Genomic DNA, 22029 nt, shown 5'->3' on the forward strand with positions numbered 1-22029 from the left:
ACAAACGTGCACATACACTTAACCAAATAATTTCTTTGACTTACCTTACTTGTGAGGACCTTCATTGACTAGCTTCATTACCTAACTTTAATCATCTCCACTATGTGCCTAGCTTTAACCCTTACCTTAACCTAATACTAATTCTAATATTAACCCTAAACCCAAGTCCTGACCCTAAAATTAAAAAAACATAGCAAAATGTCCTCACTTTGGACGATTTTTCTCATTTTTCTATACTTCTGAGTTGTGACAACATTTGGTCCACATAAGTATAGTAATACAAGAACACACACACACACACACACACACACATGCACTCACCTTATTGAGTAACAGCCATAAAAGCCATTTATTGCCCTTTACCCCATGCTAACAGCTTGAACACACGTAAAGAATCAATCGAAGAGCCAAGTAAACTGGCTGTACCTCGACTGGCGTTCCCCTTCACGTTCTCACTACAACATGCTTCATTCGGAGGTGAAGTGTGAGAACGGCTTCTAGTTAAAGGAGAGGGAATATCCAAGCTGATGACTTTGCTGCTGCGGCCGGTGTGGCTGCTGGCCTGCTCTCTGGTCTACCTGCCTGTGTCTGTCGGAGCCTGTTCAACACGGGAGTTTACCTGTGCTCAGGGATCATGTGTGTCTGAGGACAGTGTGTGTGACTTCACTGACGACTGTGGGGATGGCAGCGATGAGGAAGACTGTGAGTAAAACATGAAAACTAATCTAAAAGATATTTATAAGTATATACGTACATATACTCTGAATGGACAAAATATTAGGGACACTTACTCTTTTCATGATGTACACTAGTGAGGTGAATCCAGGTAGAAGCCATTATTCCTTATTGATTTCCCTTATTAAATCTATACCAATTACAAAGGAGGAGATGTAGATAAAGAGAAGCAGACGAGTTACAAAAGGATTTTTAAGCTTTGAGACAACACTGAGATTGTAAAAACAGGGCTGCAACTCAATATCAGGAAGATGTTCCTACATTCGGTGTATCTAAAGTGTACTTTGGATTAGAGACAAGCAGGAAGAAGTTGAAGGTCATCCGGCAGCAGACGCATATTTGTAAATAATCCATTTATGAGTTTGTAAAAGCACAATTGAGAGTAAAATTTGAAGGTTTTAGAGTAAAATCATTAACATGGAGAGTCTGTGCACCCTTAACTCCCACCTGTTTGTTTCGAGCCAATAGAGATTATATGTTGTGGCACTTCACGTCAATCTTACTGCTGTCAATCAATCTTAGGGGTTAGGACTGTTAGGACACTGTTTCCCGCACCGACACTGCTGTTTAGCTAGGAACGCCACTGGCTTGACTAGCCATGGAAAACTATTTGAGTTCAAAGCCTTCATCGTCAGGTGACACTAAGGCCAAATTGGCTAAGAAAATATGATGATAGCTATATTGAGTTTGTCAAGTTCATTGACTAAACACGCAGTTTGCATGTGGAGAATGATCATAGTCTGCCTGTCATCCATCACTCCAAGAATTGAGAAACTGTGTGGAGAGAGACTGGCCCACACATCTCATTCATTTACAAGGTAAGCTACTGTGGTTGTAAATAGCAAGAAAAGGCCAAAATGTGATGCAAAACAAAGGTTCTATGGTACATGTTTTGAAGAAGTAGTTGTAGTGTAACACTGTTGTGATAACTTATTTTAGGATTTTTTTGGTGTTATGGTCAAGAGGGGTCCTTGGAAAAATGTCTCCCTTCTAAAGGGTCCCCGGCCTGAAAAAGTTTGAGAACCCCTGATCTAGGAAACTATCACTTATTAAAAGTTACCTGAGTTATGTGTGATATTTGAAATAGAGTGGTAAGCTTTTTCCCCACAACAGGGTTTCTGTTGTGTGACAGTAGAGCTGCTGCTCACCTCTCCTTCATTCAGACGGTTAACCGGGTGTCATGGGGTGACAGCTGGGCCTACGGTACCAGGGACATCTGATTTACTATGAGCAGCATGACAAAAGTTAACTTGTGTTGACTATATTTCAGCTAAAAGTACAAAATGTAGACACTCTGAGAATATATGGGAGGATATGATGTATTGTAGGCTATCAACCCTGTTTCAATAGCCTATGGAATTGGCTAGCAGTTTAATTTGTACCACAGCTGACAAATCACTCAATTTGTTATTATAATATATAATTTCAATTAATATTTTTGTTGATTCAAATTTCAATGACTGATGAATAAAGAGTCCAGGCCCAGGCCCAGGGTAAGATCCAGGCCCAGGTCCAGGACAAGATTCTGCAGTTGGAGAAGGAGAAGGAGAAGAGTCAGAACACCCTGCCTGCTGACAAAAAGAATCTGTATATTTATCTCATCCCGGAGTCACATCATGACCTTTGTATTTCAAGGTTCCAGTTGACATTTTGGTTAAAAATAATTTAATATTTTTTTTATTTAAAGCAGGTATGGAAAATAAATGAATAAATTAATGAATTTTCCCACAGACAAAACCATGGGTGTCAGGTGGCCTAAGTGAATCCAAATTTGGTCTTGTTTTTATCAGGTGGTATTAAGCATTACAAGAAGACCAATCCAATGATAAGAAAAGAAAGAATACTACTTTATAACAGGTGGATGGTTTGAGAGCCCAAGTCCACAGAGGGCAACTGTATTATGTTAGAGCTAGGTAAGATTCAACAAAAGCAAGGGGAGAAAAATCTGCTGTAGATGTTATTGTAATAGAGAAAGAATTGAACATGTGTACTTCCAATATACGTATGTGCCAAGGTCCTGTTTAGTTTTTGGAAAAGGATCACATACAACAAAAGTGATCTAAAATCAATCTAATAAACACTTAAGTATATAAAACTGCCTCACTTGACGTGTAAGTAAGATTAAAAAAAGATGGGGATGCTTGTCTCATACCTTACAACCTTCTTTCACTTAATTTGAGTAGGCCTTTCACAAATACCCCAAAAAATAAATAAGTAAAACCGCATGCACTATGAACACTACATCTGAATACAGATGAATTTACTAACTAATAAAGGCCAGAACACATCATAAATAAGTTAATTTCTTTGGGAGCATTTTCCAGAGAAGTGTCAGGTGGTTCTTGAAGAGCAGGAGTTTCTGTAACAGAAGAAACTGCAGAAAGTATCTGAGGCTCTGTGTCATTAACAGAACAAGTACAAATCCTGTACAGGCCCACGGCGCGTGTGTTGAATTCCAGTAGCTGCAGCCACACTGATCCATTGGAAAACGGACAGAATTATTGACGGATAGATTTCTGTCCATTGGGCTGTTTGGGAATGTCAGCATGGTGGAGAGGTGCTACTTCATAGAAACAAGTTGAATTCACTTGAACACATTGTTTTATCACTCACATTGGGTTGAAAATAGGAAAGAATGTCTAGTTTCTTCTTTCTCTGCATTTTCACAACACAACCTGTCAGCTCCATGGCTCAGATTAAACAGTTTGTGCTTGTCTTTTGATTGTGCGTTTGTTTCATGCGGTTGAGAGGAGTTTTCCGTTTTTAAGCACTGTGATTGGCCCGAAGGTCCAAACACCGCCCAGCTGGAAAACTTTGGTCATAAAACAAACCGAGCCAGTAGTTTAAGCTCCTAAAACAGGTGCAACCACCGGTACTGCTCTGTATTTATTTTTTCAGAACCGGAACATGCGTTACATCGTCAAATTCTCCTGGAACGGCATACCGGTGCGTTCCGGCCCAATGACCCCCTGATATAGCCTAGATTTGTTTCCTCTGTCAAGAGACTCGGGGCCATCTCTTAGTCAGAGACGCCCTCTAGAGGCCATCCCATGAAGCGCCATCTCACTAAGCATTACCTGACTGACTGACTGACTGACTGACTGACCTGAATTTGCCGTGTGATGTCCTCAGCTGCGCCGTGGGAAAAAGCTATTTGTGGATCAGTTTGCCATACTTGCCGGTAGGATTGTCCCAAAAATCCACAAATAAATGCAAGTGATTCCACGAATGTCAGGTGATGCTTACATGCAAAAAACATATTTGTGAACCAATTATTTTGTTTGTAAGATACAAAACATATCTGTGGATTTTATTTTGTTTGTGACATGTTCACACTATTTATTTATTTTATTTTGAAACAACAATACCCCCATAGACTAGCGCTCTCTGAGGAGGGATGTGCAATGAGGATGAATCTGGGTACAAATACAATAAATGCATGCTGTGTCATTATGGCTTCTCACTCAGCACAGTCAAGCTGAAAATGAAAAACATTAATTTCACACCTGATTTAAAAGAGCCATGCATAACTATAATTGGACAGCATAATAGATGCTTGTCAAAAATAACATTATTATTGTTTGTCTACTCTTTTATCAACAGCCTGTCCTTCCTGATAATTGAAACATTTTGGGTCATTTAGTGTGAGATGGTTTCCCTTTCATTTCAAGCTGTTTACACTTCTTAACAACCATCATTGATGAATGGTGAATGCATCATGTTGTTAATGTTTATTAATTATCGTTTAATGGTTCAGTAACAGCTAATTGATGAGAAGGTAATTTCCTACATTGTTTACTCATTAACAGTAAATAATATGGTGTACATTGGTTAATTATTACTTAATAACATGTTAATAAATGGATTAAATTATTTTTGTTTGCCTTACACTGTCAGAAATAGCCCAGATCCATTTCTGTAACAAAGGTACGCTTGTCACAATGTACCCTCAAAGGTACACTGGTCATCCTTAATGTACAAATAAAAAATAAGTATTATGTGGGCTTTTATAACTGATGTTTACAAATGCTTTGTAAATATTTAATAAGTTTGTTAACATGTCATGAACTAAATGATGATGAAACTTGAATGATATATACAATATAATGTATTATTCATTTGTAAACAATGCAGGAAATTAACTAATCATCAATTAGTTGTTAATCATTACATGATAATGAAAGTTCACAATTTCTCAATGATAGTTGTTGTAAAGTGTTACAACTTTTAATTCTATCACTAAGATAATTTGAAATGCTAGGGCAGACACTCTCCTAATAGCATGATCACATGCACTGATATACTACAGGAAGAATTGAAATATGCACAATTTTAACGGAACATACCCTGAACCCATGGCAGGTAAATAACAAATTAAATTAACATGCAACATGCTCCTTTAAAAACAATTCAGTACACTTTGCTTGCTGCATCATCAGCTCCACATTTTGATATTTATTTCTTCCTCTCCTAAAGCCTGTTTGTCACTGAAATAAAATCTGAAAATCTAACTGACCTTTGCTGATCATATATCTGGGCATTTTACCTCTGAAAATACTACAGCATTAATACAACTGGTTTATAGTCCCAGGTTGCACATCAAGCCAAAAAAGTCCCTGTTTTAAGCTGAGAAACTACTTGCTGAGTTGATGAATCTTTATTGTGCGTGGAACATAATCCCAATTCACAGAGGAGCGGTAAAATACACTCCAGAGTGAAACACAAAACAGTGCAATTTAGAAAGCAGTAGACCAAATTCAGAGTGTCAGTGGATGTGTGCTGTACTTGAAATTGTTTTATTTTATTTTCCTACAGGTTCAAGGTACAAGCGGTGTGACTTTGAGGAGGGGTTCTGTGACCTGACCCAAAGCTCAGAGACGCCGTTTGAATGGACCAGAGCAACAGGGGTCCCAGGACTCACACACGACCACGCTAACAACCAATCAGGTAGCTCGCTGGATCTGAAGTTGAAGTCCTTCATTTTTGACCAGTTGTTGAAGGAGCATCTGACATTTGTTATATGAGATATGTGTCTATTATGAATAAACTTTTCATTTCTTTCTGTTTCATTTATTTTCCCATCCTCTTTCTTACCTCCTTACACAAACACATACACACACACACACACGCACACATGCACACACACACTTCTGTCTCTCCCTCAGCATACTTTGTGTCCCTTTTGCCTGTTGGAGGAGAAAGAACCGTGGCAGACCTGAAGAGTCCAGTCTTCCTGCCCTCTCAGACTTGCCAGGTAGCTCATTCTCCTGATTGGGTAATTTTGTCATAAAGTCCAGACAAAACTATAAACAACACCTGGTGATTGATAACTTTCACGCATTTTTCTCTCAACAGATGAGCTTCTACCATCACGTTGGGGCAAAACATGGAGATCTTCAGGTCCTAATTCAGAGTCATCCTCTGGGTCAGAGCACAGTGGTGTGGAAACACCTGCAACCACAGATGGAAACGTGGCTACGGACAGTGATTCGGTTTACCAGTGACCACCATTTTCAGGTCTGTACAATTTGCCATAATTAGGCCATACAATGGCGATACACAATGTATACTATAGTATTGCGCTATAGAGCAGATATAAGTGGACAATGTGTATCATTCTCTTCTTTTCTCACATTATATCAGACCTTATCATATGGTACGGTGTGGTATGGTGTTGTCATACCGTATGGTTTTGTATGGTATATCATATTGTATCTTTTTAAATGGCTTTGTTGAATACTCGATTCTGGTTGGCCAATGAATGCATTCTAGCGTCTGTTATTTCTGAATAACAGGCCATTGTTTCACATAACAAACCGCTGTGTCACATCTGTAATCACATCTGTAATCACATCACTCTGCAGTCAAGAAGTTGGGTCAATTTTATTGATAATCAAATTAATTTGCAATACCTTGTGCCAAAAAGATACTCTTTAACTGTAGACAGTCTTGCTAGACAATTTTTTGGCTGAAGCTTGTAAATTACTTTAGCTTGAAATGAAATAATTTTAAATCAATATTTTCTGTCAAATGATTAATGTCTTTGGTAAGTAGCCATGTAATAAGAGGGATAATGTACAGCAAGATGTTTCAGGTTGGGGTCTTGATTCATCCTGTTGGGGTTTATTTTGTGATAATGACCAGCTCTCTTTACATTGTCCTTTATGTATCGTATTTTATTGTATCACATCATATCGTATCGTATTGTATCGCATCGCATTGCATTATATCGTATCGTATCGTATCGTATCGTATCGTATCGTATAGAATTGTATGGTATCTGATCGTATCGTATTGACACGTATAAAGATTACTGTTGAAAAGTTTACAGGAGCTGACATGTATTTGTTGATATTGGATAGTGTGTGGTACACAATGTAAGATACATACTGTAGGTTACCTTTAAACTGATGAAGCCATCAATGGAATAATGAGTGGCCAAAGGTAAGAGAGGGGCCATTTATGTGCAGTGAGGGGTTTCGACCCAACTGGACTCTTCAGAGGCCATCTGGAGTCAGATGAAGCCTGCTGTTTGTGTCCTTGCCATATCCTCAGACAATGTCAGAGTCTCACCCCTCTCCCCTTCTCTGCCTCCACCATCTGCCACTGGGCTTAGCCTGCTCAGTTTCATAACATGGCTGCCTGATGCCTGAGGTAAATAGAGGTCAACTCTTTGCTAACACTCACTTTCCCCTCCATTAATCCACTTCCTGTTTCAAAGGCAGTTTAGTTGATAGGGTCTTATTTACCACAGCAATTCCTTCTGAGTGACTTCAATTTCAGCCTAATTTGCTTAATGATCTACTACACTTCTTCACCCATTTAAATGCAGTTTTCGAGGGTATACTCTAGTCTTGTAGCAAAAATCCACCCCAAAGCAGAAAACACTTACGTTATTCCCAGGATTTTGGAGAGTTTATCAAGATTTGTGTTTGCATAAACATGTTTGTCCTAAAGCTGGAAACAAGAATGCTGAGAATCTAATCTATGATGTGATTAAGCAGCATTTTCTGGAGCAGCTGCTGTTCACGATAAGTGACTCTGTGGATACTGTGAAAGAACCCAGGAGGATTTTCTGAGGGCATGGGTGTATTGTTTGGATCAGATAAACACACTCGTTTGGGCGTAAAAAATCCTAAACAAACACCTTGTGTTTGCACAAAGTTATCATCCCATACATTGTTAATGTAGCAGCTCTACAGTATTGCTTTATGGCATCAAAGACAAGAGTTGTGGTTCTTTGGATTCCAGTTCGGGGAGAGAGAAATATAAATATCAGCTGAATATTTTTGACTATAAAGTATAACCGATACAAATTCTGTATTTTAGTGGATTTTCCCATCACCCATGATGACACAATCCACCATTTCATCCTTAGATCAGTCATAAATCATAAGCTATAAAACTGCATGGTGGTAGATAAAGCCTCTCTCTGGACTTTGATCAGTGCAGCGAAGATATTATTCTGATAGCGCTGTGACAGACGGAGAGAATGTAATGGTTTTTCTTAGATAAACAGTATTCTAGGAGGTTCAGTATGAATCTCACATACACACAAACACACAGCACATATGCACAAATGCACAATTGCACACACGCGTGCGCACAAACTCACATACACACAGAAATATAGAGAAAAAGCAATGAAAAGAGGATGAAAAGGAGGGACTGAATGATGATATCTAAAAGGTTTTCTGTGTGTCTTCCAGGTAGTGATTCGAGGGGAGCTATCTGCTGACAGTGGATCCTCTGAGGTCCTGGCCATCGATGACCTCTCCCTCAGTCATGGCTGTGTGACTGTGTCTGGTACTGCTGCCATTAATAACACCCCACTACACAGACAGGACAAGTTCAGACCTTGAGATTTGATGAAATATCGCTGCACATTCTTAAACAGACAGCCTTAACCTTGTTTTGAATACTGATAACGAGGAAAAGAAAATAAAGCGGCCAACATAAGACATCCTTGGCTGTGAAAAACAATTACATGGTCCCATAGTGATAATACTGAATCATAACAGAATAACTGGATCATTAAAATAGTGCTTACTACACATTTCCCAGCACTGAACATGGAGCACAGTCTCTGGATTTATTTATGTCTGCTATAGTGTGCTGCCTGCAGCTCAGTAATATGACACAGCTGAGCATGTTGGCCAGAGGCTTTGATATAGAGCTGACCACTTGCTGTATCGGACAGATTTTTAACATGTTGCCATGGTGATATTTCTCAGCCACAAGCACAAACTATAGCATCTTTATAGGGAATTTTATAACCACTATCATTCATCCAATAGGATGATGTCCCTTCTCTCTGTCTGTAAAACAAACAGAGTTGTAATTTCTCTATTGATTTTCTCATTCAAGCATCCACCTGGTGCCTTCAGGCCATACAGGTCTCTTTCCCTGTGGAGCCTCAAGGCCACTGTGAGTGTAGACTGGAGGCAGAAATAATATGATTGGTTGAGTTGAACCTGAGTGGGCGGAGCCAAAGTATCACAGTTTTAGCTAACTTTAGCTAACTGGCAAACTTGAATGGCAAAGAAGGAACTCTGGTCAAAATATAAATAGAAAATATAAATGGTAATGACAAATTTTTTCATCTATTCATGACCATGGCAGTCATGATCTTGGAAGCTCAGCAGGCTAGCTAACTAGCTTACATAAGTTAGTGTGGCTGTGCATTTTTGGTTAGCACCAAGAGCGCTATGCTTCATAATATTGGCTAACTCGCTTACCTCTTTTCACAGAGCTTCAGTCTAATGGGACTTAGCCAGAAAAACTTTGGTTCTTTGCTCTCTCTGACCATTGAAGTTTAACTCAACCAAATAGATTATTTCTGCCTCCAGAGCAGCTCTGCCTCGGAGAAGTGTTCGTAAAACTAAAACTAGAGTGGAGTGGAGTGCGTTAAATAAGAGCACAGCACACAGTGCTCAGTGTGTGCTGTGGACTTGAAGGACCACAGAGTCTGCTGGACCTTCACCGGGGCTAGTTTAGCGTGTCTAAGTGGACGGGACAGGTTAGTGTCACCTTGGCACTCGGTCCCTCTGCTTCCATCTGTCTTCTATTCCCAACAGTGGAGTTTTGAAATGTGCCACGCCTCATCAAGCCAGGTCGGTGACTGACCTGCTCCATCGTACCAAAAACATAAAACTGCACACTGAGCGACGGTGCAGGGGACAGATGCACAATCTCACCTCAGCTTCTCTGTTATGGCCTCTCATTGGCAGCTCTGCACCAATACACAGTCTGAGCCAACTTAACTTACCTTTTCGCAGTCAAAGCACCAGTAGTGAAGAAATAACCAATGGGTGTTAGAGCAGCAATTAACAGTTTACTACACAGGCAGAGGTTCATCTCTATAATGGATCTGTGTGACTCCCTGTTTAGCCTGGCCTGTATGTTTGAAGCAGAGGAAGACATGGAAATCGTTTTGATATTTTTCTCACATCTGAGATTGGTAACGACATGTCATTATGTTCACTTACAGCGGATTGTTTATGCCTCATGTCCTTTATTATTCATCCTACCTCCTAGTCACCTAGAAATTTGTTGCGCTGAAATATGGGTTCACAACAGCTATGAATTTAGATTAAGTGCATTGTCACAAATAATGGCATTATAACCATTAACATAGGCCTATAATTAAGTGGTTACCTTGAATGCAGGGTGAAAATAAGACAGAAGAAAGTTTTAGTAAAATCTATTTTCAGCTGAAGTCTGGCACTTCTCAGACCCTGCTATCATAAATCACACTCTTTTTGCATGTGTGCTTGTTTGTGTGTCTGTACATGTTGGGGGAATGAACAGGCCACCACATAATTCACTATCTATCTATCTGTCTAAGTGATAGCTATTTTCAGTCGCTTTTGCCTGGCCTGGTCTTGTCTGGCCCACTCTTGAGATCATCTGGCCTATCATCCTCATTTTATTACATTTTCCTGCTGAGATGAGTCCACCAGGGAGACACTCTTCCAAGGTGTTTCATTCCTAGACTGCAAAAGCACAGGAGAGGGACTACTCATAAACTTATATTGCTTTTCTATTTTAAAAGACTTATGTTTCGAGAGTTACTGTTGCTACAGGAGTCTGAGAAAGCAGAAGACATTTACAGCATTTTGTCAATAGCCATCCAGAACCCATCAGACTATTTTTCACTTTTGTTTCCAGTAATTCTTATATAATAAGCAGAATGAAATTCAGTTCATTTAAGAGATGGGGTCCTGGGCTTACTATTGATTGAAATATCTGAACTTCGTTCATTCACATTACTTCACAGTTAAATCAAATCTTCTTCCATAACAACACGGCTAATGCACTTGCTGTTCTGTGGTATAGAGGAGGACCCAGCTCAGCTCAGCTTTATTAATCCACATTGATTTCCCATGAGTGCCTTTAAATAATAAAATCACATGATAGGAGTCAATGATAATGACTAACTCTGTATGTGGTCGGCCTTCATCTGATTAAATGGAGCTGTAGCTCTTTGCATGTGGTGGGCTCACATCTAATTAAATGAAGCTTTCAGCTATCAAAGTGCCTCTACCACAGAGTGGCATGTTGCTGAATACTAAGTATGTCATACTGTATTGTGCATTTGTATTCCATCAAAGTATTGATTTCTCATTTGTGTTCCCTGTGCCAGAGAGCAGTGCGCCTACTCCTCCTGTCTGCCCCCCCGCATGGTTTGCCTGTGGCAGTGGGGAGTGTATAGAGGAGAGCAAAGTGTGCGACTTCACCCCACACTGTCCCCATGGGGAGGACGAAGCCAGCTGCTGTAAGAACCCTGTTGCCAAGTAACACATTCCCATCATTCACATCCCATTTATACCCTCAAATTCTCACAGCTTCCTGATTTATATGCATCTGCCAATATGGTCAGAACGGTTGAAGTGACATTCAAAGCTGTGGATACTAGTGTGCCTAATTTTTTGTCCAATATTTACATGCCAGAACCAGAATTCCATCTTTTTCTTACTTTGTTGTATTCTTATGGGATTTGTCGATCGGGGCAGGCAAAGAGACCCCCATAATTGAGTTTATCCAGCATTTTGAGACTTTTTATCCAAATAGCAGTACTTAACCTATCTCTCTACCCATGTAGCATCTGCCTGTGACTTTGAGGGCAGCTCTTGTGGCTGGTATGAGTTCACCCTCGGCGACGGCTTCGACTGGGTCAGGGGCTCGTCTGTGGAGGTGCCTCCATACTACCAGGGCCACCCACCACCCCTGGACCACTCCACTAACAGCACCGAAGGTAGAGAAGCAAACACACACGTACAGACACACATACACGCCACACACATGTGCACACACACAGCAATTCTGCCATCTGCAAATGGCAGCTGCTATCATCAGTCACTGGAACAAGGAGAGAAATGAGATAAGCTGGTAAGAGGATGTCACTACGTCCAGGGTGCTGGGTCGGAAATAATTGGCAGAAAATAATATTACCCACAGATTAAATCAATGACTTTGTGTGAAAAAAGGAAAAACCCTTGTCTGTATTTTTGAGAGATAGCCACTGCAAAGAGAAATGCTTTCTCAGCCATCTGAATAATAGAAAGGAAATCGACATATACTGTACCCATCCTCCCATATTAAAACCTCACACCTCACTGAAATGTATCACAAACTCTGAAACACTTTTAGTTTCTCCTATGGTCCAAATGCATTATGTACCACAACATCTTATGAGGTTATTGTATATTATCTAATTCATTCACTTTATTTGCATCTCTAGAATCAAGTTTTCCTCCACACCAGCTGAGTCTAGTTTTGTCCTCTTGTTGCATACATTCAGTATTCATTTTATTAGGTAAACCTATGTAGTTAGTGCTGGGTGGGACCTCATTTTTCAGATTCATCAAGATGCAGGAAATGCTCCACAGCGATCTTGTTCTATGCCGACTTGATAGTGTCACACAGTTCCTGCAGGTTTTTCAGCGGCACATTCATGCTCTGAACATCCTGTTCCACCTCATCTATTGAGTCGAGATCTGGGGACTGCGCAGGCCGTTGCTGTAAACTAAAGTCACCGTCATGTTCCTGAAAGCCATCTTGACATGATGCAAGCTTTCACAACATGGCACATTATCCTGGTGGAAGTATTGAAAATTTGACTGTGGAAGAGATGGACCTTGTCAGCAGCAATGCGGTGTTCAAATGATGCTCATTTGGTGCTAAGGGGCCTAATGTGAGCCAATAACACATTCCCCTTACTATCACACCAACACCACCAGTCTGTACTGTTGGCACCAGATGGATTCATGCTGTTTATGCCAAATTCTGCCATCAGCATGTCAGAAATTATGTTATCTATCTATTACTGTCTTTAGTCGTCGAGTTGTGGTCATCACATGCCCACTGCAGCTTCATCTTCTTGTTCTTTGCTGACAGCAGTGATTTAAATGGGCTTCTGCACAGCCTTTACCTTGCCTGTATACCTTAGTCTTGGCGTTCCCCCTTGACCACTCCACAACGAGGCATTGTTGCCCCCCAGCACTGCAACGGACTGGATGTGTTTTGTTTATTGCACCATTCTTGGTGAACTGTATAGACACTGCAGTGCGTGAAAATCCCAGGAGGACGGCAGTTTATGAGAAGCTGAAACTGCTCCGTCTGGCACCGGCAACCACGCCACGTTCAACGGCGCTTAGTCAAATAGCAGCTGAACCTCTCGACCCTGTCTGCATGCTTTACACTTTTGCTTTGTTTATAGGTGACTCACTGTCTGGAGGAACAGGCTGTTTGCATAAATGGGGATGTGTGCCTAATAAAGTAGATACTGAGTGCGGTTTGAATATTTATTGTGCTCTCGCTCATTGCAGGCCACTTCATGTTTGTGCTGAAGAACAGTAGCAGTCTTTATTCGAGGGCCGTGCTCCGAGGACCGCGCTTCCAACAGTCGGCCTCCGGCTGCACCATGACCTTCTGGTGAGAGAGACACTGCAGGGCACCTTCAAAACCCGTCCTTCCTTCCTTTGTTTCTTTCTGTCTTTCTTTCTTTCTTTCTTTCTTTCCCACTGAAGTAGATATCAATTGCCTTATGTTTTTGTTTTTAAAGATATTTTTTGGGGGCTTTTTGCCTTTATTATAAAGTCTGCAGTGAAGAGAGACAGGAAAGATTGGGGAGGGAGAAAGGGGGATGACATGTGACAAAGGTCCCAGGCCGCATTCAAACCCAGGACTTTGCAGTAGATATGAATTGCTCTAGTCTATGAAGTTGGCTGACATGACTTGTTATAACCAGAATAATGTTCTACCTGCAGTTCTACCTGCAATTTTATACCTTTCCCATTTGCTGTCTCTCTGCCTCTGTCTCTTTCTTTATGTGTCTCTCTCTCTCCTCCACTCACTGTTTCTCCTCTCTCTTCTTTGCTTCTCTCAGCATCTCTCCTATTTCACAGTCTCACACAAGGGGAAGATGCGCATCTGAATCTGTCATGTTTTGACAGTTTTATGACTCTTAAAAGTTACCGTCAAATGACAGATTATATTTTTCCGCTGGGTGATTGGAGACGTACTTTTGGCAGAAAAGTGCTGAAGGCTTATAAATTTCATTTTTTTTCTACAGAGTCGGCAAAAGCCTTCATGTATAATGTCCAGCTAGCATATGCATTATCACTACAAGAGGAATCAATGATTTATCAGGAGTGAGGACGTAATTTCAAAAAGAAGAATGTGATGGGTTGCACACACAGCTAGAATACTACTGCAGGTACATTTTTAAAGCTTCCTCCGCTCCCTCCCTCTCCTCAGGCATTACAACTCAGGCATATCCGTGGGGGCTGCTGACATGTACCTTCGCATCGCTGGAGTTGAGAACAACACCATAATATGGAGAACTTTTTACAACCAAGGAACCCGTTGGAACCGGGTCACCGTGCAGCTGGGACGCATCACCCAGCCCTTCCAGATGTCGCTGGCTAAGCTCAGCCTCGGTGTGTTCGATGGGGTCTCTGCCCTGGATGACATCACTTTCCAGAACTGTTCGATGCCCCCGGCGATGGAGGAGTGCCCCGCCCACACACACTTCCACTGCGTGCGCAGCAGGGCGTGTGTGGAGCACTTGCAGCTGTGTGACCTTGTGGATGACTGTGGGGATGGATCAGATGAGGAGGGATGCTGTGAGTGTGGCAAATGTTCCCCTGAAAGGGTTTTCACACAAGCAAATATGGAACTTGTCTCCATTTCTGCCATTGTAATTCAATCTATCAAATGCAGAAATTAATGCTTGTTTTGCAGCTGTTACAGTGTTGGAATACATTTTAATGAGCAGCTTCATGTTCCTGTTGTTTGCTGGCTGCAGTGCAATTCATTCCCCTGTCATGTCTCATAGCTCCAGAGATGCAGTGTAACTTTGAGCGCGGGCTGTGCAGCTGGAAACAGGAGCAGAGTGGCGGCGATGTGTTTGACTGGACCCGTACCCAAGGCCCCACTCCCACCTTTAGCACCGGGCCCTCGAAGGACCACACGCTGGGCACCACGAACGGCCACTACCTCTACATCGAGTCCTCCTTCCCCCAGGAGTTCAAGGACACCGCCGTGTTACTGAGCCGAGTCTTCCAGCCCACCCCGCGGCGCGGCAAGGGCCAGGGCTCCCGGTACCGCCACCCTTGTGTTTTCCGCTTCCATTACCACATGTTTGGCTCCCATGTGTTCTGTCTGGCCGTGTACCTCAGGACCACCACTACAGGCCGCGGTCACATGCTGTGGGTGCGGTATGGAGACCAAGGCAACCTGTGGCACAGGAAGACTCTCTACCTCAACAGCGCTCGGCCCTTTCAGGTAGCTAAAGGACATAATGCTCCACAAATCGATGAGAAATGTGGTAAAAAATAATCTCTTTCATAGTGTGTTTAGGGCTACTGCTTTCTAAGATAGAACTTATAATAAGAGGTGAGCCATATTGAAATATCAAGAGAGTGATCTTTCTGTTATCAAATCTTATTTCTTACTTTGAACACAGACATTTAACACTGAACAGAGACAAAATGTTCCACAGATTCCCTTCACTTTGCATTCTCACAACATTAAAAATCATTGGCACTGTGGACTAGTTGAAAATGCCAAGTTAGAAGGTTAATTTGAAGGACTACAGGTTGATTTAGTTATTAATACTGCGGCACCAGCGGCAGTCACTTCACATCCCACTCTGGATCTTTTGCATAATTCAGCCCCTCTTGTCTAATCAAAGATAGACATGCAGACATGGACTGCAGCTGAACACAGTTTCCTGGCAATTAAATAGAGCCTGTATTAAAGAGTGCGCTCCAGCGTTGAATGCTGCAGATAGGCTCTCTCAAATACAAGCTCTATTTAATAGCTTCACCAGTCGACATCGATCACTCAAGATGGATGTTCTGTTGCCATTACTCATGATTGAGTACAACTTGACAGGCAGTTAAAGACTTTTCCTCCATCATGGCATTGAAAACAGGAGCTCTGTTTGTCAGGCTAATTGACTACAGAAAGGGTAAAAGTGAAAAAAGGAGAGACTAATGAATTACATGGTCTCAGATTGATCCATTTGCTTTTACAGTGACTATATTGCATGAAATGATAAAGTACAGTGATGTGACAGCAAGATTGTCAATGCTGCTAACGCACCCATTCTGAATTTAGTGATATAGATAAGGTGATCAAAGTTATCAAATGTAACCAAGTTGCATGTTGTATATGAAACCACCATCCTCTCAGCCTAAAGCACAACTCTATAAGTTATACAGTAAGAACTGGTCTAAAAATATATATAGAAAGCTTTCATGCATGAAGGCAACAATGAACTGAGGGGCATTAAAGTTAATTAAATTGTTTCCCATGGCAGTACAGAGATAGTTAAAATTGCTGATTATTGTAAAAATATTTAAAAACAGTGCTGTTGGAGTCATGCTTATGTGAAAAAAAAACCTCCAGAAAATACTCACACAGTGCCTCTTTCAGATTGTGCTTCAAATCAGCATTTTAGACGCTTGCCTTGCTTATTATTCCTCTGCTATGCCTGTAATACACACGTGTGCTGGCCTGATTCCTATAGTAAACTTCACATTTTCAGCAGAAAACCTTTCCCTGCTTGTGATGCTCTAGCTGCTTCACTAACCATCTGACTTTACATCAAGCTCTCTTCATTCAATGTTTCCAAATTATGTTCCTCTCCTTGGGGATGACACAAAGTCAGCAGGCCAGGTGGCTGCAGACAGAACTAATCTGAAGCAATAATCTTTTAGCCAGTGATTTGTTGCATTGGAAGGCTGTAGCAAAATTTAAATTCAGTGTATGTAGCTTACAAAGCTCACCAGCAAGCTTAAAGGAAAAATCCACCCTAAAACACTTTAACACTATTAGAAAAAACAACAATTGGCAATATACTTTGCATTTCTGGGCCCATTTTGGTGTTTGATGGTATGTTTTTCTTAATGGATAACTGGTCAAACGTAGACGTAATGTCACGTTGAGCTACATTGCTGCTACAATGGAGTTTGATAGCAGAAATGTTTTCAGCGATATAAAACATCACGTATAGTCAAGTTATGGTGTCAGTCCCTCAGAAGCTAACTGAAGTACAAGTAGATGAGGCAGGTTGAGGGAAAGTGGGTATACCATAAGTAAATTACAACACTTCATTATTAAATAACTCCTGGAATGCACTAGCATGTCAGCTAGACAGAGACAGCAGTTATGCCACTGAAATGAGCAAGGCTTCAATAGTAGTTCCTAATACCTTAAGATAAGATGTTTAGATGCTGTCAATGGAAAAACCAGCCAGTTTTTTCCCAATTGTCTCATGCCTCGTTTTACTTTCCCTGTTGGCAGATTTTGATAGAAGGTACTGTTGGAGACGATTTCAACGGAGACATTGCCATTGATGACCTATCCTTCCTGAACTGTTCCCCTTATGAAGGTAGATGATTATGCCATAACTCAAAAGATGAACTTGCATTATTTAAGGCCGTATAAATGTCCTCCTAAGTCTCCCTCTGTTTACATCTCCGCTGTTGACTTGTGTTTGCTGCTGTGCCTCATGCTAGGAGAGCTGCCTTCTGTGAACCCCACTCCCCCCGTAGCGACCACTGTAGCCCCCACAGTCCAGCCACATGTCTGCCCCGATGGACAGTTTGTGTGTGGGGCACACGGGGAGTGTGTTCACCAGAGCAAAGTGTGTGACTTCAGGCACGACTGTTCCGACGGCTCAGATGAAACAAACTGCGGTGAGCATTGTGAACATTGCCTTTTCTTCTCCCAGAATTTCTCTATTTTCAAACATTCACAACGATTTCATCACTGTATCCTCTTTTTTTCATAACGTTTCTGTCATCTCTTCCTTCTCTGTCACCCCCTCTCCCTCTCCTCTCTCTCTCTTGTCCTCCACTTCTCAATGTCTTTCTGTTTTTCTCTTTCTGCAGTGAAGGAGTTGTGCGATTTTGAGACTGGTGACACTTGTGGCTGGAAGAGGGTCGACCCCTCTTCAGTCCCCATCCATGCATTTCGCTGGTTGCCTGACCAAGGGGAAACCATTCACAATGGAGAGGAGGATTACCACCGTCCCATTAATGACCACACCCTGTGAGTACCAACAACACATTCTATATTTCAATTTTAGTTACTTAGTTGACATTCATCTCCAGAGTGACAACAATAGAATAAGTTCAAATTCCTAAATCACCAATATATAGGCTCAGAGCCACAGCACCCTGACAATAGATATAGCAAATGTACTTGTATCTCTACAACAATAATATATGATATTGAAGTGCTAAGGAGCTAACGAGAAAAAGTAGAATGTTTTTTTTCTATCACCCCTTAAGAGATTTGAGTGGGATTTGATTCATATTGATTAGTGGCATTGGATTGCAGAATTTCTGTATTTCCTAAGGTTAGGGTTAGCGTTTTTACCTCATTAAATGCATAGACCTTTACAGTAAAAACTGTGAGGCTGAGTAAGTGCCCAGCCACAGTGGGTAGACAGTGACATGTCCTGGACTTGATTGTCCTTATCTCCATTTTATTGAGTGGATGGTGAGAGCAGAGAAAATGGCCATGTACTTTGAACCGCTACATTTCTGTAATGTCTTCCCTCTGCGCCGGAGTGCAGAGACAATCTTCTTTCATAGTCCCTCCATCTGCCTCCACCTCCACCTCCACCTCCACCTCTCCTTCCCCACCCCCACTCCTATAGCAGCCTTCTTGACTGGGGCTCAATCGATAAGCTGCAGAAGCCCTGGACGAGTGAAATGGATAGGGGAAGCTGCTTCTTCTTTAAGCCCAGGGGAGCCACACCTCTTATGGGAATTGAATTGGAGCAGGGAGGGTGGGGACAGATGTAGAGATGGTGCTGAGAGTATAAGGATACAGATGAGGCCAGTGAAGGGAGTTTCAGGTCTACTGGTCTCAAGGGGTCTGTTTTCTTGGAGGACGGATCTGTGATTGATGGCATGTAGGTGTCTGGCTTCTGGGACAGGGAATAGAGCTTGATGAGTGTCAATAATGAATTGGAATACTACTACTACTAATCATAATAATAATAATAATAAAAACTTGAATTATATAGCACTTTTCAAAACATTGCAAAGTCACAAAGTGGTTCACAGAGACAAGGATGTAAAAGAGAGGTAAGAAAACCAGGCAAAAAAATAGGAATAAAAGCAAAAAGCAGTTTGAATAAAGCAGAATAAAAGCAGAGCCCAAAGTGACAGAATAGAAATAAGAGCAACAGCAAAAGATGAGTAAAATAAAACATTTATAAAAGGGTTTTTCCTGAGAACAAGGTTTTATGTAGGGATTTAAAAGATGGCACAGACTCTGCTGACCCGCGTTCCTCAGGCAGGCTGTTTCAAAGCTTAGGGGCTCTGACAGCGAAATCCCGCTCACCTTTAGTTTTCAGTCTGGATCTAGGGACAGCTAGAGGGGCGCAGGGGTTCAGGCTTGTAAGGGGTCAAAAGGTCTGAGATGTAACTTGGGGCTAGGAACTCGTTGATCCTTGAAAACGAACAAGAGAGCAGTTTGGAATTGATCTTAAAATCAATTCTAAAATGTATAGTAAGCCAGTGCAGGAAAGCTAGAATAGGGATAGTAATGAAATGGAACAGGATAGAGGTTTTATACAGTCTTTAGAACCAACCAAATAATACTTTTTAGTGCTTTTCATGATTCAGATCAGAATGAGGAAAGAGTAGCCTGTCATGCGGAAGACGGTGTTTTCATTTTCGTAGCGGCAGGAGTAAATAAAACGGCATGGCGTGGCTTGGTTCAAAGCTACAGTATTCACTGCACGCCTTGCGAGTCGTGGACATAATTATGACATGGTTCTCTGCTTCCTGTCTTCCTTGTGATAGAGGCAGTCCTGAGGGCTGGTACATGTGTGCCGACAGTTCAAACGGTGGCTACGGTCACACCGCTGACCTGCAGACACCTGTCATCTCCTCCACTGGGCCACACTGCACTCTGGTCTTCTGGTACCACATGAGCGGCTTCACCGTGGGCTCGCTGCAAGTGAGAGGAGCAGTCATACCCTGCTGGAATGATCTCATTTAATACTGCAGGTTACGTGTGAAGGCTTTCATCTGGTTTGAATTTCGTAATAGTCTTATATGTTGTTCTTGTAATGTTTGCAGGTGTTGCTGAAGTATGGAAATGTCACTCATGCGGTGTGGTCTCAGACGGGGAATCAAGGCAGCAAATGGAGGCGTGGGGAGGTGTTTTTAGGGATATCAGATAACGTGCAGGTCTGTCAATCAGCTTGTGTCTTAGAAACACATACAAGTGTGTTATAGCATAAGGAGTTTCAAAGCAAGTAAACGATTCACATCAAAGGCATCTTTTTTGCTCTTGTGTTAAGTGATATCCGTTCCCCACCAAGATTTTCTCTACTGTCTCTCGTTAATTTGGCTGTAATGTTTTTTTTTTTATGAAGACTCCAACTTGTGTAATAACTTCTTCTATATTCTAAGAATTGAAAAATAACGTACTAACTTGGAAATTTATTTTCCAAGCAGCACCTTTCAAATTTTTGACAAAATCATCTTAATTTAGCTATAAAAACATTTTATGGTAGTCGCTGTGGCTCACATGGTTATCACAGAACCAAACTATGCATTTTGTTTCAGGCCAAAGTATCATCAGAACCATCTGAGTATCATATGATAAAAGGAATTATCCTTTAGACAACAAGGAATATTCACATAACATCAGTCTTATTTTCATGCTCAGTAACTCAGTAAGGGATATGTGTGATATGATGTACATAACAGCTTTGTTTTACAGTGAAGAGCCCCTTTGATATGATCTGTGTTTCATTGTAGTTGTTATCATCCCCTTAACAATCACAGACGTGTGATTCAGATTTTTGCCATTTAGGTTTAACTGACAAGAATGTTGTAAGGAAAGCCTCTCAGGAGGCTGAACATCAATGTAATTGGCTTAGTTTCAGTTAAGGGCAGACTATATTGGACAAGCTTGTCCAATGGGCATGATGATCAATGATGGATTGATTGATTCTAATTCTATCTAATGAGTCTTAAGTTGTTGGTGTGTCAGTAATCAGAGTCGCAATCTGTTCATGGAGTCACAGCATGTATCTGCCTGCTGAAGTTATTCCAGGTCAGTGTCACCATACAGAAACTGAGGCCCTGTGTCAGGATTAGTGGCCTGATTGCTTTGGAACAATCCTTCCTAGTCCAAATACCATGCCCTTTGCACATTTTCACTGATGTCCATTAACCTTTGTCAGACTAGACAGAGTCAGAGCGTCCGATCTGATGGTCCAATCAGCATCTGAAGGGTTTTCACACAAAGTCTCTAAGAGCCCTTTTTCACAATCAGAGAGACTTCAAGTGCCCTTTCCCTCCTCTGCCTGAGCACTTCATCAGCTCGCTGCCTCCAGAGAGAGAATAACATGACTTACTAGGGCAATGGCCATCAGTTGTTTTGTTCCAATGACTTGTTTGATAATATTATTATAGATGAGTGCTGGTGTTGTATTCTGAAAATGTAATTATGTTTCCCAATGTGAACAACATGCAAAAGTATGACAGACAAGACTAAGAGCTGATCTTGAGCCTGTTGCTGTTTGTCAGGTGGTGTTCAGGGCAAAGCGAGGCATCAGCTACATGGGCGATGTGGTGGTGGATGATGTCAACTTCCTGAACTGTGCCCCTCCGCTGATTTCAAACCAGCTATGTCGGCCTGAGGAATACGCCTGCGCCAACGGCCACTGCGTCCCCCAGGACAACCTGTGTGACTTCATCAACCACTGTGGGGACAACTCCGACGAGGACCCCTACATCTGCAGTGAGG

The 22029-nt window shown here is 41.6% G+C and overlaps 1 protein-coding gene across 1 annotated transcript in view; it reads left to right on the top strand.

The window, feature by feature from the left end:
* Positions 1–527: 527 nt before the first annotated feature.
* malrd1 (MAM and LDL receptor class A domain containing 1) overlaps positions 528–22029 on the top strand; it is a 49349-nt gene continuing 27847 nt past the window's right edge. Inside the window, exons 1-16 of the mRNA XM_078291460.1 lie at positions 528–702; positions 5551–5682; positions 5901–5989; positions 6091–6252; positions 8445–8541; positions 11381–11512; positions 11840–11992; positions 13566–13671; positions 14497–14864; positions 15077–15525; positions 17551–17638; positions 17766–17945; positions 18141–18300; positions 20070–20226; positions 20349–20459; positions 21810–22023. Coding sequence (XP_078147586.1) covers positions 528–702; positions 5551–5682; positions 5901–5989; positions 6091–6252; positions 8445–8541; positions 11381–11512; positions 11840–11992; positions 13566–13671; positions 14497–14864; positions 15077–15525; positions 17551–17638; positions 17766–17945; positions 18141–18300; positions 20070–20226; positions 20349–20459; positions 21810–22023 — 2773 coding nt within the window. The remainder of the gene's footprint in view (positions 703–5550; positions 5683–5900; positions 5990–6090; positions 6253–8444; positions 8542–11380; positions 11513–11839; positions 11993–13565; positions 13672–14496; positions 14865–15076; positions 15526–17550; positions 17639–17765; positions 17946–18140; positions 18301–20069; positions 20227–20348; positions 20460–21809; positions 22024–22029) is intronic.

This window comes from Centroberyx gerrardi, chromosome 22 (genome assembly GCF_048128805.1).
Source record: "Centroberyx gerrardi isolate f3 chromosome 22, fCenGer3.hap1.cur.20231027, whole genome shotgun sequence".
In the NCBI taxonomy this organism is placed as follows: domain Eukaryota; kingdom Metazoa; phylum Chordata; class Actinopteri; order Beryciformes; family Berycidae; genus Centroberyx; species Centroberyx gerrardi.